The following is a 27,494-nucleotide window of genomic DNA, read 5'->3' on the forward strand; positions in this document are numbered from 1 at the left end:
ATAGAAACAACCAGAAATATGGCTAACTATTCTTGACTCCATTCTTGAGCCCCCAGATTATTTGGGTGGGCTTAAGGATATTTTATGGGCCTAAAGATGTCCATGTGCTAAACTGGTTTTGCTGGTGCTTCGTCTTTTCTTCCTTTACAGCAGAGAGCAGATCTGTGCCGTGCCATACTGTGTAAATTCAGCCTTTGTTCAACCAGATGGATGGAAAAGTTTGTTACTTTAACAGTCATTTTGTTAAAAGGCCACAAACCGCTGCTTCTTGACTCCACTGACACTAGTTTGTACAAAGAGTAGAAAAATCCTGGATGAACAGGCACTAATTAAAACACCAAAACACACAGTAGTAGTGAAGGAGAAGAAAACACCACAGTGTGATAGAAAGCACTGCCCTTTTTAGCTGTATGACTAACAACCCATGTAGACCACATGCACCTTTATAAGTGACTGCAGATGGCTTGTGGATGGCTTGTTCTGGATGTGACACCGAGGTGAAAAAAGAGATACAAATACTGTTTATCAAAAAAGAGCACAAACTGACTGGCAGAGGTTCAGCGATGTTCCCGGGAACACCTGCTGTAGTGCACATTCACAAGAAATATGTACGCACACAAAATATACATTCGATCAAAAACTTTTTGTTTTCCAAAGACTAAAAACATCTCAACGAGAAAAAAAAGCTTTACCTCACAACAGCACTTTGTGTTTAGTTTTTTTTTTTTTTTTTTTTTTTTTTTAAAGCCTTTTTTTTGTTTCCGTTTCTTGATCTTTGGGGATGGACAGCCTTTAAGCTTCAGTCTCAGTTTGTCTCTTTTAGTCTCGTCACCCATCCAAGGCCGTTTCCATGGTAACCCGATCAGGGACAAGGCAGTCCGTCGGATCCATGGAGGGACCCCCATCCCGAGCATCCAGTGACCACTGCTCTGGATGGATGTAGCTGTGAGCAGAATTACTGGAGTCAGTTACCACAGGTGAGAGAAATGAGCACATTTAGCGAGTGGGTCTACTTTTCTACAACAACTTCAAACCTCAGATTAAAATGTTCTTTTACTTTCATATTTCCTTTTTTCTTTCCTTCCTTTGTCTTTTGCTTCCATCTGTCCTTGTTTCTCTTTCCTTATTTCCCTTTCTTCACTTCTTTCCTTCTTCATCTGACCTGAAAGTGAAATCCCCAGAACTCTTCACTACGCTGCTGCTTTGAGTTAGCTAAAGAGAGGGACCAGAGTTTCTCTTTCACCACATGAACTCACTTGTTGCTATCCATGTGAGACACCACCAAACTCTGTGATGGGGGCATGGACTGAAGGGGCAGAGCCTGCAGGTGTCTGTCCAGCATCGGGTCTTCGGCCAGTCCTTGTGGAGGCACAGTGGTGTGGTCAGTGGCGGTGTGATCCGAGTCAGGCTGCGGGTGAGGCGGAGGTGGGGGGTATTGGTGCTGGTCAGAGTAAACGTCAGAGCTTGGTGAGGGCGACGTTTGACTGCTGCTGCTGGACGTGTTGGCGTCCAACATCTCCAGGAGGAGGTCGTAGACCAGCACCACATTCTTCCTCTTCATGGTGGAAAGGTGGTCCATGCCTTTGTTACTGCACAGAGAGGAAAGATGACGGTGACGTCGCAGACACTGATTAAAAAGCAAAGTCTCACTAAATAAACCAAAGGCATCTTCACTGTTTCAAACTTTTGTTTTTACTGTTAAAGGAAGACACAGCTGATCTTCCCATTACGTTTACCAGCTGAATTCTCCACAGCTTCACAGAACATTTACTTATGTACTGAAGCACAGCTGTGGGGTAGTAGTACTTTAAGTGAGTATTTCCATTTTTAGCCACTTTATACTTCTATTCCTTTATATTCCAGAGGGAAATATTGTACTTTTCACGGCACTATAAATATCTGAAATTAGCTCTACCTCAACCAGCTGTAACACTGAGAAGAAATTATAATACATTAAAAATAATGATCCAGTCATATAATAATATAACACTGACCAGGATCTTTAAATGACATGGTTAACAGTGGACGTCATTTTTTGTAGTTGTCATGTGTTAATATTAAGTCTCCTGTAAATACATTTTACAAGATCACATGTTCCTGCTCATGATGAGATTTTTTACCTAAATATTTTAACATTTTAACCCACTGGATAATTATTTCAGGTGTGCAGGTGTGTCGGTGTCTATGAGCATGAATGTGTTTTTGACCCTGCTGCTGTTTCCTGTTGTCTCAGTCAGTACCTGACGTGGCGGATGTGGGAGAGCAGCATGGTGAGGTGCCCGAGGCGCAGAGTCTGCTGCTGGGTCGACAGGCCCAGTTTGGAAATGGCCCAGACCAAAGCATCGATCACTGAGTCCAGCAGACGCAGCAGCTTGTTCCTGCTCTCCAGCTCCTCGGCTGTCTGAGGGGGACTCGTACACAGGTCTGAAACGAAACGCACAGTCGGTTATGTTGAAGAGATTCCAACAATGATCAATGAAACGATGACATACAGTGAGAATTTCAGAAATTAATTATATTGGCTCAAAATTCACAAGAAGCTTCCGAACCAGATGCTGCAATGTTCACAGTCCACAACACAAAAATGTTGGCCTGAATTCTTTTCAACGTACCAGAGGTGGAGCTACAAACATAAGGTTTGGTCTGGAAAATCTTAAAGGTTCAACATCTGGGGAGCATGAATATGTTCAGTAAATTTTCACTGTCGTCAGATTTACATTTCTGTGTCTTCTGTGTGGAGAGACTTTGGCCTGAAGGTGTGGTACGAGAAGGAAGGTCGTGGTCAGTGAACCCAGAGGAAACCTCAGGCTAACAGGTAAACACCAATCCTTATTTATTCAATCATTATTTATATTCACGGCAAAGACCCTTAATGACATGATGATGGACACAGCACATGAAACACTAGAGGGCAGCGGAGGGGAGAAGCTGTGAATCACTGTGTCCACCCAGCACCAGGACAGAGGACAGAGAGCAGTTAAGCCACAATGTTCTGTCCAAAATCATAAATCTTAAAATTCCTCCCTGCTCATCTGACTTTTCAGACTCGATTTCACTTCTTGCACAATTTGTCCTTTTTTTTTTCAGCCCAGCTGCAGTGGAGCAGAGTCAACAGAGAGAGCAGAGGCTGTCAGAGGACCCTGGGTGTGGGTGTGTGTGTTGTTAGGGAGGAGCTTTGTTAAACCATGTGAGGACATGCACCGAGGTCCCTCACCTCGATGAAACCTGTACAGTGTCTGCTGGTGGTTGTGCGTGATTTGGGACAGGGAGAGGACACTGTGACCGCTGGGAGCACATGAAAGGATTAAAAAAAAAACAAAAAAAACAAAGCCGCTCTGCTGTAAAGTCCGTCTTCACAAGTTGTTTCAACTTTATTCAAATACACCAAAAGTTCAGCCAATGCAGCTTCTGTGGGAGGGTCGCCAACACTTCAAATAATGTTGATGGTAAAAACCGCATCCAAAGCCTGGTGTGCAGTACATAAAAAGGTTGTTGTGAAACAGCTTTTATTATTCTGGACAACGGTCAATTTCTATAAACTTTAAATCAGTAAAATAGGAGAAAGCTTGAAAGCACTGAGATTGAGTGGATCTCTGTCACGGTCACAAACCTCTAAATGAGCTATTTCATAAGAGTAAATCTGTAGATGTCTCTCATTTGCATCGAGATGCAGAAACAAACAAAATAATTAGTGACAGTACAGTGACAATCAAACTTTTTGGCATGAACATAAGAAAAACATTTTAAAAACTGATATTTGTAATATTTGGTTTTGACTCAGGGCAGATTAGTTTTATCATGTAGGTCAGATATGCGACAGGTTTCACTGACTCAGTTCTAGATTATCGTTTCAGAAACCACAAGGCAGAGGGACAAACTTATCAGGGTTATGTAAGAACCAAAAACACACTGCTGTTCTGACTGGACGGATCGAGCTGGGCTCCCTGCTCGCTGCGAACTGATTCATCTTTCCCAGGGGAGGTAAAGTGAAGACTGCAGTTTGTCTGCGTCAGTGAAACTCACTGGAGTTGAGGAGGATCATGGCCTTCAGACAGACGTACTCCTCCCTCTGAAGCTTCAGCTCACGAAACCGAGAGGTGGCCGCCAGTAGCATGTCGAAAATCTCCATGATGCCCTCCACACACTGTCCCTCCTCCCTACACAGACAGAGACACACACAGACACACAGACACACACAAAGACACACACACACACTCTGATTTTGTTGTATGTTTGTCTTATTGTTTTGATGTTGTTTCTTTCACCACTCTTATCGTTTTGTCAGGTCTGATTGTTCTTGGATTTATGTTCTATGTATTTAGGCAAATGGAAATAAAATTGAACAAAACAAAAAAGATTATAAAAATCTGATTTTGGTAATAAAAGCTGTGTGGGTGTTGATTTAAAGGCCTGGAACCAGGCTAAGTTGTTGTACAGGCACTAAAATCAAAACAATACTCCGCCCTAATGTCTCCAACGTCCTGGTAGGTAGGCGTGTTATACACATGATAACACTGGAGATTATTACTTCACACAAATTAACGACAAACTGAATCTAAGCGTCTGTTTGATTAAAACAGCACATCAAAGATGCAAAATAAGCTCAGAGGATCTGGATCCGACCAAGAACTGTGATGCAAATTTATGCAGTGAACTGCAGACTGGGATGAACCATCCTTTCTCCGATTCCTCACTTCTGTTCCCAAAACATGTTTCAAGTGTTGATTGGTTACAAAAACATTAACTATGGTCCTGTTACCTTCGAAAAACTTACACCTACGACTTGAATAATTCTGTTTTTCAGACACCAATCGCCTCCAACTAAGTTTATTCACACAGTGGTAACTTTTTGCAAACACTCAAAAAAAAATGCTTTGCATTTGGAATCTTACAAACCCGCTTTAACAAAAAGAGGAGTGAGTAAAAAAGCACAAGGATAAATAAGTGAAATAATGACAGTGAAAGAAGATGTTTACGATGTGATGTGGCAGAGAGAGAACAGATGGAGATCACAAAGGCTGAGAAAGATTTGATTAGCAGGAGAATGTTGGAAAACGATTCTGCTTTGTGGCTTTGTTCGAGCCGTTTGTTGAGAAAGTGGATGGATTTGCATCCAGGATGTTTTCCAAGGAGCAGGGAGGTCCAAGGAGAAAGGGCTACCACAGGCTAACAGGGACCACTGCACAGAGAAAAATAAAGCTGTGTTGTGAAAACACATCAAGGTTAACTTAAGCCTATAGTGATAGTTTCCGTGGCAGTGGGGAAAGAAAGGTCAAACACCAGCTCAGCCCACCAGACCAGAGCACTCAGAGGAGGACAGTCTCCAGCTTTCTCCCTCTCTGTCCTCATATGTCACTTTTGATCTCACTCTGCTTTTGTCTTTTTCACATGACAACAAAAGAATTAGGCTTTAAAAAACAGTTTCAGTGGAAATGCCAGATTCAGTTTAGCTCATAGCGAATTTGCAGATTATTTAGTTTAATTTTGATGAACATATGTTCTGAAATACATCTATATATGTAAAACATGTCACTATCGATCACAAAAAAAGGTTCGATGACATGTGATCTGTGTTTGTATATGTAATATGGACATACACTCTGCTGCACAGCTTCCTGCAATGAACAATCACAGCCAGTAATCTGAATGAACTGCACCTCAAACACCTGAAAGAACATATTTTCCTTTAATGTTTTATTAAGTGCTGCTACTGCTGGAGGAAATACAAAGTGCTGGTAAAGTGACACTAATTACAGCCTGTTTACCGTGAATATAAAGCATGAACGGCAGAGCCAGAAACAGCCAGCCACCGTCTGGCCAAAGTTGAAGGTCAGCGTGGTTGGGAACAACGAGTGATAAAAGATTTTTGGCAACAAAACGAGCTGACGGTGAAGAAGAATCAGAGATATATCTGCAGCAAACGTTGCTGATATCTTTACCGTTTCAAGGTCTGAGTGAGCTCCCTGTTTACTGTGTGATGTCAACTCATCACAGCAGAACAATGTGGGAAGATTAGACTGGAATCATCCTCAGTGTCATGGCAAACATATGGCAGATGCACATGAGACTCACATTCACAGAGAGAGCGGTGAGAGAGAGAGAGAGAGAGCAGAGAGAGAGAGCAGAGAGAGAGAGAGAGAGAGAGAGCAGAGAGAGAGCAGAGAGAGAGAGAGCAGTGAGAGAGAGCAGAGAGAGAGAGCAGAGAGAGAGCAGAGAGAGAGAGCAGAGAGAGCAGAGAGAGAGAGCAGAGAGAGAGAGCAGAGAGAGAGAGAGAGAGAGAGAGAGAGAGAGCAGAGAGAGAGAGAGCAGAGAGAGAGAGAGCAGTGAGAGAGAGCAGAGAGAGAGCAGAGAGAGAGAGAGAGAGCAGAGAGAGAGAGAGAGCAGAGAGAGAGAGAGCAGAGAGAGAGAGAGAGAGAGAGAGAGAGAGCAGAGAGAGAGAGAGCAGAGAGAGAGAGAGCAGAGAGAGAGAGAGCAGAGAGAGAGAGAGCAGTGAGAGAGAGCAGAGAGAGAGCAGAGAGAGAGAGCAGAGAGAGCAGAGAGAGAGAGCAGAGAGAGAGAGCAGAGAGAGAGAGAGAGAGAGCAGAGAGAGAGAGAGAGAGCAGAGAGAGAGAGAGAGCAGAGAGAGAGAGCAGTGAGAGAGCAGAGAGAGAGAGAGAGCAGAGAGAGAGAGCAGTGAGAGAGCAGAGAGAGCAGAGATAATAATGAAAAAGTAAAGAAAGCAAAGGGATTTTGTGCTAATATCAAACTGTGTTGAGTTTGAATTAATAGCAAACAGGAGAAAATGATCACAACGAAGAGCAGATGAGAAAACAGTCCGGCTCAGTGACCATGGAATCTCACCTGTTGAGTTTGAAGTCAGGAGAGAAGATGAGTTTCCCAGGATGGTCCACCGACCTCCACATCAGGCCCAGCATCAGAATCTCCAGCCAGCAGCACTTCAGCAGGTGGATCTGATCTGCTAGACTCAGCTCTAAAAAGCCTGAGGACAAAGCACCATGCACAATATAACAGCAGTAAAATAAAACAAAATTAGAACATTATATGTTTTAAAATGATTTTACTTCCAACATCTTCATTAAAATTCACTTTTTATTTACACTGTCACTGTCTGAAATAAGACACAGTGGTTTAATGAGCGGTGAGTTTACGCTCTGACCAGTCACAGCTCCGGCTGCAGAAACTTAAATATACCGCTGGCTAACTCGCTACAACACAAGCCAGAAGCTACAACATGTTTAAAAAAAAAAGGTTTATTTTTCCTCTGTTGATGAAAGCAAGAGGTTTCTCCCTTCCTCCAGTGCTAAGCTAAGTCATACATGATAGAGAGTTAGGGTAGCTAGCTGTCCACAGCTAATTCTGGGCTAAACATATTAATCCAGGGTCTGTGCAGAGTTCACTGAACATTAAAAGACCAAAAAACAGACTTAAACTGCAGATGACAAACTGTCTCATAACCCGTCCGCACCTGGACCCAGAACAGCAGTAGAAAACTGATGGATGCACGAACCAGTTAAATACTAAATCACTTGTTAAGTTTTTGCTCACTTGCTCATAATGAGTTGATGAGTTTCCTCACAACAACGGCAGGCAAAGAAAAATATTCAAGACCTCGACACATGAGATTGAAATTTTCAATCTATTCTGAGGCCTTTTATTGAGAGGACTGAATTCAGTGCTTTGCCTGCAGACGCCCTGTTATCTCCTTTTCATGGTTATCCCATTTCGCAGTGAACGCACAAAGATTAAACTGAGATCAATCTTCTCATCTGATTCTCTGTAAAGAGTAAACACCTTCATGACCCACAATGTCAGTATTTGTTGAAACTATACCCAGTAAAACAAAATTTTTCAAAGGAGCCTATTAACTACACTTTTATGAGCTATAGACAAAAATAGAAATGCCCTCAAAATCTCTGAACAATGACATCACTGAACAGCAACTACGTATTTTGCTTGACAGCGCTGTTCTCACCTGTCCGTGCTTTCTTAGGTCTTTTCTAAAGCAGACAATGCACACTCATTTTCACTTCTGTCTGAGCAAAGAAAAAAAAAATCAGGGAAAATGGTCTTTATACAAAAAACTGGGAGTCTTTGTGATCCCTTCACATTAACACCTCTCCTGAAAAGTCACCTGCGGGGCTGAACGCTGGCTGAGAGGAGGAAGGCAGAGGAAGAGGAGGGAAAAGCAAACAAAGGGGGAGTGAAGCAGGGAAGAGGAGAGGACAGGAAAGAAAGGAAAGGAGGGGAAAATGAAATTTGATGGAAGAGTAGGAAAAGAATCAGGGTCAATAAGTTAAAACTGAAATGAAGTCACTAATTATATTTTATGCATTTAAACAAACCTTTAAGAATATTTTAGTCTGTCCATTCACTCTTTGTCTCATTTGTATTCAGCCATTCGTGACATGTGACACATGACTGACATGAACGATGGGTGGAAGATGTGTTTACTGTAGCCGCTGGTTTGTTTTTACCCTCAGTCTTTCCTGGTTTCCACACTCTGCTGATGGTGACAAAGCCAATGTGCTTCCACTGACCTAGAATCATCACCAGCGAACACATGGTCCTAATGTTTACACTGACCTTAACCTTGAAATGGCTCTTTCACTCAGCAAGGCCACACAAAGCGTTTTCTTATTTGATTACATGTAAACTGGACTGTAATTAAAAGTTCCTAAGTCAAGTCCAAGTCTACAGAGAGATCAAATTCCACTCAGAACATGACCAATATGTGCTTTTATAACCAGAAGGAGCAGGAAACTCAATGAGATGAAGCCTGACTTGTATATTTGCCCTTCATCATGTTTATCCATGTTCTCATTTCCTAAAGGTTTGACTATGGAGATAAAGAAGAGCCACATTTATTTTTAGCAAGTTGAAAAATTAAAAAAATACAGAAAAACTGAAATTTGAAATCTGAAGAAAAATTCCAAAAAACATTCCAATTCAAAATACGTTTCTATGTCTCACTCTCTCTTTTGTGTTTGATGTATTTTCTGTGGCAGGTTTACGATGATATTTATATTCTTTCATATTTGTGATTTTTTTGTAAATAAGATTCATTCATAACACTCTTCTTTGTTCTGCCTCTTCTGTTTGATTTTAAACTTTTTTCATTCACAGTTTTTAATTTATTTAATTTAATTGAACAAACTGTCTGGCCCCTGATTTTTGATTTTATTTGAGGACATTCTCCTGCAGCAGTTACAACAAAACTGTGCCCAAGAACATTTTATACCAAACAGTTCTCAGTTAGATTTGATGAAAAAAGGCTCTGCTCGAATGCAGGCTACAGCCTTTGTTCACCAGACGGTTCTGATCTTACCGGGAATCTTTTTGGCCCAGCTGATCATGAGGACCAGTTCCTTGTCTGCCAGGTTGGTGAGGGACATCATCATGCTGGCCTCGGTGAACGGCTTCTTCAGGTCCTCCATGAGGTAGATCTCCGGAGGCTCCGCCTCCATGATGCGGGAGATGAACTCCTCAGGGCTCATGGCAGTGTGGTGCACGTAGTTCGCCTGAGGGAGAGGGTCGAGCGGAGTGAGAGGCGCCTCCATGTGGAGATGCCGCTGAGCTCGAGAACCGAGCCCCACCCTGACCAAACCCCTGCCTGCTGGCTCCCGAGGATGAAGTCCACCGCGACGATGTCGAGCTCCTCGATAGCTGCAGCGTTCACGTCTCATACCTGGTGAATGAGGAAGAGAAACAGGCTGTCTGTCACATGACCTGTGATGTCCCTTCTTTCATGAGTTCTAAACTGAAAAAACTGTAAACATTGGCAAATAGCAGCTTTAAAAGAAGAATAAAAACCCATATCTGCACTCTTTTATTTGGATTTAAAACAGAGGGTGGAACTCCCTGAGTATTAGCAGCAGGGTCTGTACCTCTGAGCAGGTTTGGGAGCCTGAACAAAGGCTGTCATCACTAGGTTTGATACGCTTTTCCTTATGCACTTATGCACAGGAGTGGAACAGCCTGGTTCCCATCACTGCTGCAGTGTCACAAACCAAGGTTAGACCAGATTCACAGAGTAATCAACAGAACTGAATGTGTCATGACATCAAGAGATAACAGAAAGACTGATACGATAAAGCACTTGTACTGACTTGTGGCACACTGCCGTCACATACTGAACATAAATCTCTCAACTGGGATCAAAATTTCCTGGAAATCCCTGGAGCCAAAAATGCTGCCTTCAAGGGCAGAGTGCCACTATCTGGGATCAGCAAGACAAATCCATCAGCAGCAGGTCATTTGTAGGTTTTCTGGTGGCAAACTCAAAATCTAGACATCATCACAGTTTACTGGACAAGAGTGTTCAAACTGTCACTTTAAATGTGTTAAACTGCTTCATTGTTTGTGTGTTGAGTTGTTTTTGATCTACACTATGAACCCAGGACCCTCGGTGAACAGAGAGACTGAGCTGAGAGCCAGTTATAGTCCCGACTCTCTTCCATCCCCCTGCAGCTGTTGTCCAGTTGCTCTTAAGAAATCTGAGCGGAGCTTCTCAGTATTCATTCACACAGTTTTGACTTTTACTGTGTTTCTACGACACCGATCTGTATACGTGAGACTCCTAAGCCCTGAATTGCTGAAAAAGAGTTTTGAAATGCCTTAGTATATTTTTTTAATAAAGTACATACTATAACTCTGCACCAAAACATCTTAAAAAATATTATACTTCATTTTAATCATGTAATTGCAAATTATTAATAATAAAAAGAATCATTTAAATAATTTCTATTTTCTGCGCCTGAACTTTTGTGCTCCTGAAAGAAAACACACACCAAAAAAACCCAAACAGGTGAGCGCCTACCACATTTCATCATGCCCACTTCGTAACATTTACGCAGGCGGCAGGCCTGGCAGCTTTTACGACGGTTCTTGTCGATAGTGCACTGATTGGTGGCAGGGCAGATGTAGTCGTTGTGTCCTGGTAAACAAAAAAAAGAGAAAAAATATATATATATTTCGATGGATGGGGAGAAGGAGGAAAACGGTGAATAGATACGGACAGAAAGACAGAGTTCATACCTTGGATACTCCTCTTGAAAAAGGCCTTGCAGCCCTCACAGGACCACACCCCATAGTGGTACCCCGACGCGTAGTCATGGCACACGGCGCAGAAGTGCATGTCGGCTTTCCCTGCTGCTGATGAACACAGGGAAGAGTTCACTCCCTCCACTCCTTCCTCTGATCTCTTCCCCAGCAGCCTGTTACAGCTGACGATCGAGCTGCAAGACAAGAAACAGACTCGCTGAAAAAAAGGACAACTTGACATTTGGAATTTTAGCTTGTCATTCACCTGCCATTAGTCCTCCGACAGGTACTGTGTTGCTGAGAATGTCTCTACAACCGCATTTCAGTCAACTGGAAAATTGCATCAGAAAACTGACAGCATTCATCATGGAGACATAATGGGCCCATGAATCTCTGACATCCACGGCTGGTGTCTTTAGGACCATCAGCTGCAGAGCTGGTCGCACAGTAAATGACTGAACATACAGTATAATAACAAAAACAGCTGTAATGTGAGATTAGATCCATCCAGTACTGAGCTCACTGTGGATGAAGTTTCTTGGGATGAAAAGCATTTTTCATTTCCACTAATGTTGACAGTGTATTATTTTGGCACTTTGTGTAGAGGGACTCAGTGTCGGTAATCCCACCTGCTGGGGGTGATGCTGTGGCCTTTGGGCTCCAGCCAGGGTGCATGAGGGCTGGGTTCGTTGTAGACGAGAGTCTGAGGGCAGCGCAGAGTCAGTGAAGGCACGTTGGCGTGACCGTGGGAGGGCCAAAAGGCTGAGGGGCTGAGGGGGGCGCACAGAGATGACTGGCTGTCAGTGATGGGCGGTCTGGCGTAGCTCAGCACAGGCGGGCTGTAGAACGTCACAGGTCCATGCCCGTGGTTGTAGTCATGGCTACTGTCTGTGTACGGAGAGGGAATGCAGACGGTGTGGTTGTCCATGCCCAGCGTAGGGCTGTACACAGTGGGCAGGACTCCCGGCGAGCTCGGCCTCTCTGAGGTTTTACTGGAGTCCACCTCCTGGAGCTGAAGCAGTGGCAACGGGTCAGCATCCAGCCCGGGGGAGGAGGCCATGTCAGGGGGAATTGACTGTATATGTTGACGGCGATGATGAATTCAATGCTGCAGCCGCTTCCTCTAATGCATGTTCTACTGCAGACAAGTCCTGTAGCAGAGGGGGACAAACACTGTGTTAAAATGTTCCACTTAACAAAAAAAAAACAAAAAAACAAAAGTTGCATCACAAAACACACAAACTGTGGAGTTACCATGGCTCAGTAAACATGGATTTGGTGCTTTGAAGGTCATCCTGATTGAAACTGAGCTATTTTTGGAAATTTAAAAAGTCAAAGTTTCAGTGTGGAGCAGGTTCTAACTACATGTTGGAGAAATCTCCCTGTAGCTGATCAGCTACTCAACCATGAGAAAACAAAAGTGATGACACCAAAAGTTCTCTCACAGGGTTTTACCTACGCTAGAGGTAGAGAGGAGTTCTCTAAGGATGGTGACGTTGGCCAGTTTATCAGTTGGTCCACACCTTGGATTTGATTAGCAACATGCTTCCAGTTCAGGTAATTATCAAAATATGAAAACATAAGCAAAGGTGTTCCTCGCACAGTTCCCTGCAGCCGCAGCTCAACCTGCTGCAGCTTTGAGGAAAATCTAAGGAAGAGATTTTGAGTCAGACATTGACAAAGCACTTACTGAAACTTCACCACTGAGACTTTTTTTTTTAAACAATGAGGTAATAAGTTTCTGCAAAATGCATGAATCCTTTTGAAGAAAAATGATCTTTTCACTTCCTGTTTTACAAAGACCAGACATAAAAAAGACAGACTGCATCAGACTGTCCACCAACACTGAGCTGTTGTGACTCAGTGCAGTTCACTGGGAGTTAACAGGAAGTGTCTTACCACCAGCGGTGCTGCCATTATTCAAGGACACTCAAGAAACCACATGAAAAACACAACATGATGGGATTTTTATTGAGTAAATCACAGTCAGAGGACAAAATGAGATCCCGGTGCTACGCGTGCGGATCTGACAGAAAAGCAGCTTTAACAAACACATTTAAAGCTTTTCCACTACAGGAACTACTCCAGGTCCTTTTCTAGGAACTCAGGAGCCTCACATGCATCTATTCAAAGGAACCAGAGGCTTAATATAATTCCAGGGCTGCAGCTCCTGCAAATATCAGGGCAGACCTTTGGGTGGCGTCTGAAGCACTGAATGAATCATGGACCAAACACAAGTCACGTACAATGTCCATTCACACTGAGAGAAAGCAGCAGGGTCAGGTCTGTGGGTGGATGTGATTCTTCTAATGTTTGACAAGAACAAATTGGAGGAACTTGTACTTACGTTTTTTCCATTTAATGCAACTTTATACATTAAACACTAGCCCACCACAGCTCAGAGGCAAATAAAGTTATGTTTCAGATATGAATTTTTCATGCCTGTCCTCTGCAGTGAAAACCATGAATCTCCAAATGTGGTTTTGATTTTGAATGTTTGTGATAAACTGAAGGATTAAACTTTCCTTTAAAAACCCTAATAGTAAGTAATACTCAGATACTTTTCCTAAAGTAAGGTTTTGAATGGACTTGTACTGGGATATTCACGGCATTTGCACTAGTACTCAAGTAAAGGATCTGAATGCGTCTTCCACCACTGCTCCCGGGGCTCCTTAGTACCTGAAATTACTCAATCACTGAACCTAAGGTGTTTTTCAGTGCTGCATAAAGTAAATGAATGACGTGGACAAGTGGAGTCCCAAACAATGTCAACTGTGACGAGCAGGTACTTTACTGTGTACATGCACCTTCTCTGTGTCACACTCAGCAAGTTTAACGGGCCATGAAGTGATGCAACCGCTTACCTGCTGAGCCAAAGGTGAAGAGAACTACTCTGTATTTATTTATTAGCAGTGTATTTAATCCATGAACATTTGTTCCACAGTCTGAATGAAAAAAAAGCCCTGAAGTGATCGGCCTATGTCACTTTGTGCAGCTTGCAAAATACTGTAACCAAACTGTGCCAGAGAAGCCATCAGCTGGTTAATCAGTGCCAGAATCAACAGCAACGCAGCCAAGCAGAGTGAACCTCAGACAGCACCAATCAAATCTACACCTGGGATGTCTGGCTGGTTTTCTTTGTTTGGAGATGTCTGCCTCTATCTAAATTTAAAGAAAGGGGGCTTGTTGCTTCCCCAAGTACAGATTCCCAAAACCTGGTAGATCGTGGGGCGTTCATGAGCGCGTGTTCACGGGAGCTATGATGAGAAATGAACACAAACGACAAGCCCAAAAAAAAAAAATAGTAGATAAAAGTGTAGTGTTAGTAATAACTGCAAGGGAGTTTTTCATAACCGGAGAGCGAGCGAGTGCAAAACATTAAACACGATGACAAACTCCACTTCCTGTTGTGATGTGGATCTAGAGGAAGTGATGACAGCAGCTCGAACGCTGCAAAACTGATTTTCTTTGAAGTTCATGACTGCTCTGAAGTGACCACAGATTGGACAGGATGCCAAACAGCCGCAGGTCAATCACATCAACAATCAATACGTGTCTCACAGGTCAGGTCAAAGTGGCCTTGTTCAAAACAATGCACCTTTACCTGTTCGCTCTGTGTACCATCACCTGTGTCCTCATTCAGGGGATCGACCCTTCAGAGTCGTCCGCGCTCTAACGGTTTGGAAGGTTTCATCGTGTACTAGTCAGTTATGTAATGGCCATGTTGTACCTGTGACCAGCCGTGACAGGATTTGTCACTTGTCCATCATGTGTTGATGTTAAACATAACAGCTTGTACTGTAAACTCAGGTATCATGGAACGATTCCCAGTTTTTATTTTGAGGTTCCTAGCGAGGAAATTGGAAAGTTCTGACTTTACAAGTTGGCCGACACCACCCGAATGCATCATTAGTTTTGGACATAGTGAGATCAGGTCTCCTTGCCTGGGGGAGATGATGCAGGCTCAGCCAGCTGCACCTCTGCTGTGTCCTCTGACAGGTCAAACCACTGCGTTTGGTTTGCAGGATGTGGATAAGCAGTTTTCACAGAGACATGAAAGAAAACTGAGTCTGACATGATACACAGAACGATCAGCTGAGTGAGTCCTCTACCCAAGAATCTAGGACCTTATGTATGACTACTCAGAGACACAGGTAACTATTTTGGACCACTGGGGGAATAACACTCCAAACCAAACTCGAACATTTAGAACTGAAAGTGTCCAGCAGAAACAGAACAACAAGCGCTTTTAATTCTCTTTTCGCTCACTGTTTTGGTTTTGCAGCACATTCATTGTATGATTCAACTCTCCCATCAACCCTGTTTCCAGCAGCAGACAGATGTTTTCATCAGACAAGCTCTGAAAAGCCCACAGATTCATCAGGTAGACACAGGAGGATATGCTGCTCTGTTTTCTACACAGAAGTAACTTCATAAGGTGAAAATGTGTCAAGGCTTAACTGAATTTTGTTGCTTTACATTGATTTGGCATCACATCCAGTTGAATGCAGGCATGTGTGCAGAAGACTAGTCTCGATTACTCTGCTGAACTCAGTTAAATCGTCTGATATGCAAAATGAAAATGTTGCTGAGTCCATGAAAAACAAGGTTTATAAAACAAAAACTCAGCAGCAGCAGCAGCAGCAGCGGTGGATTCTGCTTTAACACAGACTGGCCGTGTGTCAGGACAATAAACTGTTCCAAAGAATTAACACAAGATGCACAATAGAAGAAATAAGTGGAGTAAAACTGTCTGATTCTGCTGTGAATATTTTCTCAGATTTGCCAGATGCTTGGACAAAATCTTGACATTAAACATTCTGCAAACCACAGGCTGAAAAAAAAAAAGAGGGCACAATGCATTGACGGACAGCCAGAAAATAAAACAACTCACTCACTTCTTCAGGCTGCGTGGCTCAGCGGTTCGACTTTTACCCACCGGCTATGCAGAAAGCTGTTTTGTCAGAATGTCTGTGCCTAAGTTTGAGCTTTGGACAGACTGGTGTTCATGGCAGCCTTCCATGGTAAACCACCAAGCAGGCAACAAAGGGTCAAAGGACACTGTCTTAATGCAACTCTGTCTTTTATTCCACTTCTTCATTCCTGTTACCAGCAATCTGGTCTTTACAGCAGCCAGGCTGCCAAGACTTTGGCTTTTCTGCTTTCTTGCTTTTTATTTCTTATTGTTTGAATTTTTAAACTGTTTTCATTCAACAAAAACTCCCAACAAAGTCCCCGAAGCCTCAAACTCTCAAACCAAGACCAAGTGAAACAGGTTGAAAATACATTAAAGCAGCTGTTCATGCTGCAGCTTTGACTGTTGTAACTGTTCATCCACTGTTAATTCCTCTGCGCAGGATCCTGAATCACTGCTATTATTCTGTTTAGCTTGGAAACTGATTGTTAAAAAAAAACAACAACAACAAAAAAAAAAAAAAACCCTCAGCAAACAAACGTCCAGTGGACTTTTCAATTCATTACGGTGCTTTGGCATCAAATGGTTCCAGCTCACGCCACATAACAACAATGTTCACGACTGCTCTGAAGTTTTTATCTCCCACCACACTGTCTCCATTAAAACTGCTTCTACCTGCTCATATAAAGAATTCTTTTATTTACAGTATTTACATGAAAAAATGAACCAAGTTAATCATAAACCGTCCTGTGATGTGATCTTCTGCAGCTTCTCTGGGAGGAAACAGAAGAAGAAGAACTGTGTGGCTGAGCAGCTGAAAGAAAAACCAAACACCCTCCGAAACACAGTCAATTAAATTCCAAATCAGAGTCTTTTCCTGCCTTTATCACCACTTTGGAATAAACACAGCTGAATCAAGGTTAACTAAACTAATCGAGTCTTTCATGTTATACAGCAGCAACACACGGCATGACAGGTCAAAGGTCGGTGTGCCACCGAGAAACATTGTTCTCTTTGAGGGAGAACGCACTGCAAAAAATAATCTATCAAGTCATATCAACTGACAGTGAATCTTAAAATCTACTTTCAGTGAAAAGTCTGTCAAATATTCGAGTGATGAACTGATTTTAAAGTGTTTCATTAAATCCTTTTCATTTTTTGCAGCACAGTAAAAACCTGAAGTGAACTGAATAAAGCAAAGACCCAAGAAATTAAAAACATCCAGAAGAACACACGCAGGATCCTTCCCACTGTAACAGTCATGGTTCTGTGGGCTTCAAATCTTAGGAAAAAAACTAATATTCATATTTCACAAGTTAAAATCAGTATGTGAGATTACTTTTTAATCAGTTTTTATGATGAGTTATTAAAATGATTACTGCTTCATTTTCTGTCTCTTCCTAATAAATTAATCAACTATTCATTTCACCTCTAAACATAATGTCATGTTGACATTTTTTGGCCACAGGATCAACAGTGTCTTTGTTGGATCCACCAGGCTTCTGTGGCTATTACCTTTGACCTCTTTATTTGGTGGTAGCTGGTTACTTATCTCAGTAATTTAGGGCAAGAAATTAAATCTTTTTCTACTGTTACATGCAGTTTAACTTGTTCTGGACAGATTGGCTGAAAGTCTCTAAAGAAAAAAGACCACCTGAGAGCCTGTTCACACTGGAAAAAAAAGGCTTGTTTCTTTCTCATAAAAATGGTTCTCTCTCTGTTTCTGACCACAAAGGTAACTCTGATCTACACCTGTGGACGATAGGAGATGAGGTCAAAGTCTGTATGTCCTTACAAACAGAAATATCTTTGTTGGATCCACATTTGAAAAAAAATAACACTTCCATCTGCTGGAGAGCAGCAGAAATGTGGTTCTGGAAAGATCACATTGCTGACACACGCTTTAACAAAGTGTGTGTGTGTGTGTGTCAGCACCAAAAAATACTGTGAGACCTGAACGTGAATGAAAATACAATTATTTTCTCCAGAGAGCGTAGTTTGCTGGCCTGTACATGGAAAACGTGTTTCTTTCTTGTGTATAAAGGGGCGCGGACCCTCCTCCCCTCAGTCCGGGGCTCCCAGCCAGCAGCACATACCGAAACACAAAGACCCCCAGCAAAACCATTAGCCAGATTCTACTCCTCCATTCTCTGAGCCTCACAAAGCCAACAAGGAGCTGCTGCAGGAGAAGAGCTGTGTTGAATTGAGGTCGACAGATTCCACGGGAGCGGGAGGAGCCGGACAGAGCTGCTTCTGGCTCACCGAGGAGCCGAACAGCGAGAGGCTTCAGCAGGATGGACGGACTGATTATGGTGTCAGGATGTGGAGTAATTTTACCTGTCACCTGTCACCGCTGCTGCACTGTCTACCTGCCAGACAGGTCTATTCCATCTACTGTCGTACTGTGCACCAAAAAATATGCCACATCCTCAGAAACTCGTTTCATCTTCCTCTGAGCCCTGTATTCAAAGTCCTTCTATTCTTCAGGTAGAGCTGTATAATACAGTAAAACACTGGGAATTAAATGATTATATGACGAGATGAAATGAGTTTGTAAGAAGGTGCCAGGTGTAGAATTTTTATACATCAGTACATGACAGACAAAGTCACCTCACTAACGAGGTGAGATGGAGTCAGTGCTGCAGGTGATGCTGAAACCATTAGTGGATTATCATTTAATTTTTTTTTTGTCATGCATGATGCTGAATATGTTTTGGACTGTGATTACACGTCACAGCAGCTCAGACTGGTGCATTAATGTGCTTACACCAGTGTAGGCAAAAAAGAAGCAACGGCCAAATCAACCGGTGTTTTCCTCCAGTTTGTTTCTGGTTAGTTTAACTTCTGCTTAGGTCGGTTTCACAGGTAAGATGTGTGAACTGTTGCTATGGTTACCAGCAGTTTAATATAGGGATATGGATACGGAATGTATTTATTTATACACACGGGTGGCAGGGAGCTGCCACAAGCTAATCGACAGGAGCAATAACAGGAATCTACCAAAACACAAGCACGGCCAGTTTCACCAGCTGACTTTGGTTTATTATTACCACCAATGTACCGATCCCAGTTTATCAGCAGTATATGAGTATGGGCACGTCGGCTTATCAGTAATAACAAAATATTACAGAAACGCCAAAGATATGCCTGAAATCATTTTGAAACAGTGACGCACTGATGCAGTTTGTCCAACAGACAGCACTGACACATTTATTTTTCCTCTAGAAAATTATTGTCTTGGCAATTATAAAAAAAAAAAAAGAGAGAGAAGAGAAGAGCTCTTGTCCACAGCACAGACCCACAGTGAAAACAGCTAACGTGACTCCTCTGTGCATTAACGCAGAGACAAACACACACAGGCAGCAGCCAAATCCTGTCATCAGCAAACTTTCACAGCTGGCCTTGACCTTTGACCTCTGGCCTGCCTGCATAGGAATGGAGGTTCCCCACATCAATAGAAAACCTCGGTTTTGACCAACGTGCAGATAAAGTGTGTGAATATATATTATTGTTAATTAACTGTCAGCAGAAGGACACAGATCCTTAAAGTCACATCACGGAGGAGTGAAGCTTAAAGTTGTGTAGAACCCAGTCTGACCTCCATGTGCCGCTGGATGTTAAAGCTCTGTGGGCCGAAACAAATCTAATCAAAATCCTTAAATCATAAAAAAAAATCAGATCAGGCCATGCAGCGATCAGCAGCCGGGCGGATAACCATAACACCATCAGCCACACCGCACAGTTTCTAATCACAACAGTTAACAGCAACTGTGAACAGTGATTTTGTCTGAAAAGGCCATTCAATCTAACATGTTGGGTCCAATCACACACACTACAGCATTAGTAACAGTTATATCTACATATGAGGTTAGAGATGGTGTAAATCCTGTGGAGGTTTTACAAAACTAACTACATTTACAATTATATTTCTCATTAAATATTTAGAAACATGATCTGTAAATGTTTGGAATTGTTTACACCAGCGTTTAATTTTCTTCTTGGCATTTTTAAGTTTCTGTGGTCGTGTTACAGCCGAGGCCGTGGGATGCTCGGCTTTGCTGGGCGTGGTTTCCGCTCCGTTTCAGATGGGCACACTGAACTGCACATGCCACTTAGGCAAACTGGAATCAACGGCTCTGTGCGGCACCTTAACAAAATACCCTGTGTGCCAACAGTAAACAGTGAAGCAGCACATTTTTCACATGGCTCATAGAGGCTGATTTCAAAACAAAAATGTGGCTTCCTGTCTCTGCCGACGCTTACAGCAGTTAAAAGATGAAACTAAATTTTACCACAGCATCTTAACTTGCTGCTGTCTGATTATCAGATGATAGATTCTACATCATACCTTCCCCCCTCATGAGCCGTTGTGACACTACATAACAAGCGGCACGCCGGCGTGGCCAAACGGAGCGCAGCCACTGTGCACATGCTGGTAGGACACGCAGTACAAACGTTATAGAGACCTGTTTATCTAAACATCGCTCTGATAGGCAAAAACTCAACAGGGGAAAAGTTTAAGCCTTAGGACCAGTTTCTATTATGTCATATCTGTCTCACATATCTGTATGCACATTAAAAGATTAGGAAGAAAATCATTCGTATGAAGCTTCACCTGATCCAGGTGTCATCCAAAGTCACTTTAGTCTTAGATCTAGTACAGAGCAGCTCAACAAGGGGAACACAACGAGGGAATCTGTAATCACCTGTGAAACCTCCGGATCTGCATCGCTAAACCAAACGAGGAAAGCAGATTTTACAGCCCTGTCTGACAGCAGTACCACAGTGCACCTGCACATCACTGCAGCGAGGTGAGAAGTTCAGCTGCTGGACTTTCAGGGGGCGCTGAACGACTCTTCAGTTCACAGGCGACAAAGAAAAGCAACACATACGCACAACTGGAGACTCAGACAACTGCAAATGGACAAAAAAAAAAAGAGCTCCCAGTTAATTTTCTGGCATCATTTCAGCTCTATACTGGACATCATGAAATGAAGGTTACACATGAAAATCACTGAAATGATCCTTTAAGATCAGCAGGAAGCAGCTGTTCAAGTTCATTTTATCTAACTCAGCTTCACGGACAGACACGAAACCCGTTCTCCTCTCAGAGGACTGAGACCTGCTCAGGAATCCTGTGGGAAACACACTGCTGCCAAACAAGCTGAATTAATACAGAAAATGTTCCAGGGATCAAACAAACTGTGATGTTTACCGTGATCACACCCTCATACTACACAAAGTGACTGCACTACAACTGAGGCATGACACCCTCCCCTCACTGCTGCCTCACCTGCCCACAAACACCCAATGAGGTTGACTGCAGCGAGGAAACCAACACGCAGAGCAGCTTTTCAGCTCACCACAGCCGTGTTTTAGTTACACTCTGTACTCGGGTATCTTGGGTGATGGATGACCTGTGGGTTGGAGTGGGGGTGTGTGTGTGGGGGGGGGGTTGTTAAGCAGCGTGACCTTGATGAGTTTTCGGCGCCGGCCGGTGGAATGCTGTTCGACGTGGGCGAAGCCCGGAGAACGGAAGGGGATGTGCTTAAAGTCCGAATTCTTATTTCTGGTAGCGGCAGGACTTCCCTCCACACACGTCCCTCCCCAACAGCTCAGTTATTCACGAGTGGAAAAGGAATCTGGTATTTACAGTAACAGCCAGATTATTATTACAGTGTGAACAGTCTCAAGGCCGTGGAGAGGTGGAGAGGAGGCCGCCAGGCTTTCATCCTCACTGATTTCCACTGCAGAGTCAGGAGAACAGCAGCAGATAGGGTCACTTTTGTTGATGTGATAAAATAATCTGCAGTGGCGTCAAAAGATTAGAGTGTAAACCAAATGTCCCTTACAAAACAAAACCACAGTCATGTTGTAATAAACTGTGGAGGAACAGCATGTGTAATGTAAGACCCTGTACATAAATAAAAACCCATTACAGTCAGTTCTGGAGTTCTGCAGACACACAGTACATCCCTGCAGGAATCTAATTGGCCTATTAACAACCTTGTTGTGGGAAAAGCTGATCTGATTTTACGCCTGCTGTTATGTGGTTTACAAACTTTTTCGTATCTTAAATAAAATCAGTTGCAGAAAAAGATATGATTTAGTGCACAAACTGGCTGCGGTGCAGCAGCTGAGCACAGGCACTGGATCTTGGATGAAGTGGTTATCCTTATTAGGGCTGAGCCATGCAGCCTTTTATTATGAACTACATATCAGATACGACAGAAATACGCTGCAGTTTATTGGATAAGACATAAATTTAGTAATGTAGTTTCTTCCATAGCGTCGGTCTAACACTAAATTTTCACATATTTCTATCCATGGCTTCTTTTTCTGGGTTTACAGTTTTTTATCCTTCTCAGGTAAAAATCTGGATGATCTGGATTTGTCTTTTTAACAGGAGAGAGGGAAACTAAAATATTTTCCGTTTTGCTGGTGGACTCTCAGTGTTGTTCCGACTCCGCAACCGAGACTTTTTCTTGTCTATGGGACTGAGGAGAGAAGCGGCAGCCAGATAAAGGAAGGGGGGCAGTTATTCTAACATCTGATGTCTCTGGTGTCTCTGGTGTCTCTGTCAGAGGAACCAAAGTGAAGCCAAACTGACTGAAGCACTGAAGTGATGGAAAGGAAAAGGTTCAATATGTACAACTGAAAACTTTCCTCCCTTGTTTTTTGGTGACAGGTTTACACTAATGATTCCCAGTGTGATGTGGAGTAATGTTACTCTGTGTGTCTTTAAAGTTCTTGGAAAAATGAGGATGAACATTTACAGTCCCCTGAAAATTGGTCAACTTAACCTGCTGAGGAGGAGAACAAGTACTAAATGGATTTTGTGGTGAGATTGTTTTGTCAACTCCTCTACGACATATTGTTGTTTTCTGTAGTCTCTGGTGTTTCTGTCAATAAATATTAATATAAATTATATTAAAATACCTTCTATAAGTTCATCTTAATTCCCGGTAGATTCAGGATGATTGAATTACACACCTGCCCCGCGGTTTTGTCCGTTTTGCAGTTTACAGCTGATTATTAATCTGACCACATTCATTTACGGGTCAACTCCTGAAGCAGCAGAACAAAAACGTAAAGTTCTCGGAGAAACTGAGAAAAGCGCTTCACAACGAGCTGGTTCTAACCTGCAGAATCCAACAGTCTTTACAGTTCCACCTGTCGGACTGGAAACCACCGCTCACTCCTGCTCTGCGACCAACCGCGATTAAACTCAGGAAAAGTTAGAAACGAAAAGGTAATGTTTCATGTCACAGACCTGTGGACCGGTTCAGGCGGTGATCGGAGGTAAAGATCAGCTGCTGCTCCTGCTGCTGCTGCACTTCAGTCGGTTTTCAGCGTCTCACAAACCGCCGCCGCTGCTGATTCAAACGGTGAATGAAGGCAGGAGAAAAAAAAGGGACGCGTAAAAGTGAAAGTACAAACGGACACCACATGTACCCGGCGCTCGTTACTCCGCGTTATTCCTCCAAGAATCTGCTCTTTCCTGGCGTCTCATTAACTTCCCTTCTCCCTCTCCCCACTTCCCAAAGCGCCAGGTTTAAGGTTCGGCCTGTTTGGAGACGTCACTGACCACGCCTCTTTGGAGAGCCGCCCGGCGGCGTGGCGCGCCGGGGGAGGAGGAGGAGGAGGAGGAGGAGGAGGGTCAGCACCCGCACCGAAACACGGTGGAAAAAACCATCCACGATTAAACTGATGGATCTCCGTCTCTCTTTACCTGACGTTTGTCATAAAGTAAAAAGTAACTCGGCGTTGGGACCAGAGCCCAAACTTTATCTCTGTGATGTTTCCGCACGGTTCATCTGCTCACGGTTAATGATTAAAGGAGATGGAACACAATAAAAACAACAGGAGGCCAAAGGGGCCTGGAGAGCACAACCTGTATCCACCAAGACAATTTATGTGCTCATAAAACTTCAGTATATTTAAAACAAAGATAAAACTGATCTGATATGAAGGATTAATCAAAGAAAATCTCCATATCCACCCCCCTGCTGCATCTTTGGTTGGATTCTTTTAAGGCCGCTTGCTGTTCCTGAGCTGCAGCCGTTTACAGCAGCATCTGAGTCACTGTAATAAACTGTGATGATGTGAATTCACAGGAAACATTAAGTGATGGCATGAAGAATAAAAAAAACACCTGTTTTATCTGGATCCACAGCTGTTTTCTGTTTATTGTCCTCTTCTGATTCTTTTCTTTCTTCTAAAACATCTCAGACTGGTTGAGTTGGTGAACATGAACATGCTGTCTGGAGTTTTACAGGTTTGAATCTGCTTTAGAACAGTCACCTCTTGTTGTCACTTGGAGCTGCCAACATACATGGAGATGCCTGTGGAGCAGCTTTAACACTGTTTGAACAGGAACATTAAAATACTTCTGTTTGGGGGGTTTGAACCCTTGACTCTCTTCCACAGTTTATTTTACATCAGATGTTCGGGGTTGACGCAGTGTGATTTTGCAGCGATGTGGCTCTAACTGCTTTGCCCGGCCAGGACCTACAGCTCCTGGACAGCCCCGCTGATTTGATTTCCACCTTTGATTTAGAATCTTTAAACTCATCTCAGCGTTATAAGGTCATCCTGCCTTATTCCAGCTGTCTCCTTCAGTGACCTCAGCACCATGTTCACATTTCTGCTATTTCTTTTCTTTGTTTTATTCGCTCTATAATCTAAATGCAGCCGGGGTAGTCAGCAGGTTTAGGCTGGAACAGTTGCATATGTTACAGCTGGAATGAGATCAGTTAACTGAGCTGAACTGCAAAACTTGTTTGACAGTTTAAAATGGTTTCTAAGGCCACTGAAAAGGGCAGAGAAGGTAAGTCAGGCTGATTCTGGCCTTTAGCTGAAAGTCTGCTGTCAGTGCTGCCCAGTAACAACATAATGGAGCAGCAGAATATTTGTTAAAGTACCAGTTACTCCTTTCTGAGTCTCATATGTGTTGGTTCAACCCAGTGTCGCCAGGAATCACATCCATATTGGACGATAGGATGAAAGTTCAGGGTTTGGGTCCAAACCGATGCAGAAACCAGTGGGTCCTTTAAGTACGAGTGTGGAGGTCGGAGTGGTGGATGAGTTTCTGAGATTTTAACATTAACAGTGGCAAATTTAAGCTCCAAAAAATGCTTTTAAAATAATTTATTTGAGTTTATTTTCTTCATATTAACAGTTGACTGATCTGATGGAAGTAAACACAGTCTAACCGGCAGGAATTCTAATCTTGGGCCACTAAGTTTGTTTTGAGGAGTGTTTGAATACATTAAACGTGATGTTCTGTACATAATCCACAGCAGGACACAACAAAGAAGGAAGAAATGGAGTTTTGATAGAATCCAGCTTTGTTTTCTCCCCTCTGTGTGTTTGCTGCAGATGATTCATTCATTCAACTTTTTAGTCCTTTTGAAATACAGAATACTTGTTTTGATTCGTGGATTCTTTCTCTTCCTACTTCAATTATCTTCTGATAATTCTATTTGCCATATTAGTCGCTGACACACACTGCAGCATGATGTTATATGATACGAAGCAGGACTATTTCCTTTCCAAAAAATCCCGAGTGAAGGGAGGAACTGTGCGTTCCCTCTTGTGTCCTCTCTTCTCCTTTAGCCTTTGCTCCAGTAGCACAGAGACCAGCGAGAGAGAAGAAGATAAATGTGCCCTCCCCCTCAGACTGGGAAACGTGTGTGTGTGTGGGAGGGAGGGCTGTGAATTTCAGTGTGTGTTTGAGCGAGTGTGTCACGTGCTGGGACCAGGTATCTGCTTTGACGTGGAGTTGCTCTGCTTCTTGCGAGTCCGAATTCTTTGCAAATGCAAGCTGATTCATCCTTTGCCTAAATTTTTTTTCCTTAATCATGTCTGAATGCGTTTCATCGGCCTCTGCGCTCCGGCTGCTCCGGCAGTAATGACAGACAGGGAGAAGGAGCTGGATTCTCAGCACTTTCATCCTCCTGCTGCCTATTACTCCAGTAATTGACTGAATATTCAGCTGCATGTTCTCTGAGGTGAAGCACGGAGGTTAGGTCAGGAGGGCTGATGGATTATTAGCATCAATACAGATCCATCTTCTTCTCAGATTTATTTTGAAGTTAAACAAATATACGACAGATTTTTGAATTTGGATCAAAGGAAATGTAAGTAGAATTTCATTAAAGTGGAATTCATATGCTTCAGATGTACTGAAGGCTTCAATCAGAATAAAAAAAACAAAAAAACAATAGAAACTGATGCCCATCAAAACCCAGCAACATATCATCCAGATGTCCTCCAGGTCCTCTGTCTCACTGGAGTCTCTGTATCTGGCACCAGACCTCTGAAACCAGTCCAGAATGCTGCTGCCCATCTGCAGTTTGAGCCACACCAGTACGCTCCATCCGACTGTTCCTCCGGCCCCTGCTCAAACACAACGCGACTGTTCCTCTCACCCTGTGATCACTCATCTTATTCAACGTTCCTCTGAGTCCTGGCCACACAGCGGTGGAATAAAGTCAGGACAGAAGAGTCATTGCCCTTCTACCACAGCAAGTTCTGCCAACTCTGTGACAAATATTACATTCCTCTCAGCTTCAACATAAAAGTCTCGTCTACAGTTTGGCTGTTGAAAACTTAAATGTGAAGCAGCAGGAGGAAATGTTTGCTTTGCATTAAGAGTAAATGAACACAGCACAAACAGCTTGAATATGGCTAAAAAAATCAGAAACAGTAAAAAAAAAAAAGCTGAAAACAGCCACAACAGAGTGAAAGTAAACTCTGAACCTCGGAGGTTCAGAAACAAACTACATAAGATCTGACGTCTCAGTCATACATTATAAAAATGTCAACAGATGTATAAAATATTGAGCTGTGCTTTACTTGTACCAGAGAATCAGGGCCACTGCAGACAGACATATTAACTTGAGTTATTGAGATCAAGTTGATGACCCACCAGATTCTGCATAGTTGGAATTTCTTGGTGACGAAAGAGGGTAAGGGTCAGTGCGACTGCTTTCCTATCAAAGCTTATTGGTGCAGCTTATTTAAAAAACATAAACTTGGTTTTAGAAATCGTGCAAAACATGTTAAATGTGAAAACACTGTGAAACATGTGTTGTTTCATATCATCCATCGCTCAAACTAGGAGTGAAGATTTAATATAACGTGTAAAATAATCCTGAATTAGATCACCTCCTCCCAGAACTGGGATACTAACAAAGTATCTTTGAATTTTCGTCGGCTTTTAATTGTGATTTGGATCCACAGAGTCGAGCAGTGTGGGAGTGAGGAGGAGTGGCAGGAGAGGTTACCTTGAACTCTTGTACCTTCAGTCCTGTAGAAATCCTTCCCCTGTCTGGGAAATTTAGTGCTTTTTCTAAATTCTCTGGCAGGACACGGGCTACTTTCAGCCCTTGAACGTGAGACACAAAACCCCTGACAGCGATTTTTCATGAGAAACTCCCAGTTCAACAAGAATACGGGCTCCATGACAGAGACGGCGTTTTACGCTTCAGGCAGTTGGCTAAGACTCTATTTTGGGGGGAAGAGAAAAGCTAGA

General features: G+C 42.9%; 1 protein-coding gene across 4 annotated transcripts in view; it reads right to left on the reverse strand.

Annotated features, from left to right (window-relative positions):
• Positions 1-772: 772 nt before the first annotated feature.
• esr2b (estrogen receptor 2b) overlaps positions 773-27,494 on the reverse strand; it is an 81,140-nt gene continuing 54,418 nt past the window's right edge. The window contains exons 1-10 of one of the 4 annotated variants that reach the window (XM_041059911.1): positions 23,229-23,488; positions 11,670-12,191; positions 11,035-11,234; positions 10,817-10,933; positions 9,326-9,685; positions 6,841-6,979; positions 4,024-4,157; positions 2,241-2,424; positions 1,257-1,589; positions 773-943 (exon numbers count right to left, since the gene is read on the reverse strand). In XM_041059911.1, coding sequence (XP_040915845.1) covers positions 829-943; positions 1,257-1,589; positions 2,241-2,424; positions 4,024-4,157; positions 6,841-6,979; positions 9,326-9,685; positions 10,817-10,933; positions 11,035-11,234; positions 11,670-12,100 — 2,013 coding nt within the window. In that variant the 5' untranslated portion in view covers positions 12,101-12,191; positions 23,229-23,488 and the 3' untranslated portion in view covers positions 773-828. Of the gene's footprint in view, positions 944-1,256; positions 1,590-2,240; positions 2,425-4,023; positions 4,158-6,840; positions 6,980-9,325; positions 9,686-10,816; positions 10,934-11,034; positions 11,235-11,669; positions 12,192-15,934; positions 16,019-23,228; positions 23,489-27,494 lie in introns of those variants that run through there. The other 3 variants (XM_041059913.1, XM_041059912.1, XM_041059914.1) reach the window with 3 other exon arrangements.

This window comes from Toxotes jaculatrix, chromosome 17 (genome assembly GCF_017976425.1).
Source record: "Toxotes jaculatrix isolate fToxJac2 chromosome 17, fToxJac2.pri, whole genome shotgun sequence".
Lineage (NCBI taxonomy): Eukaryota > Metazoa > Chordata > Actinopteri > Toxotidae > Toxotes > Toxotes jaculatrix.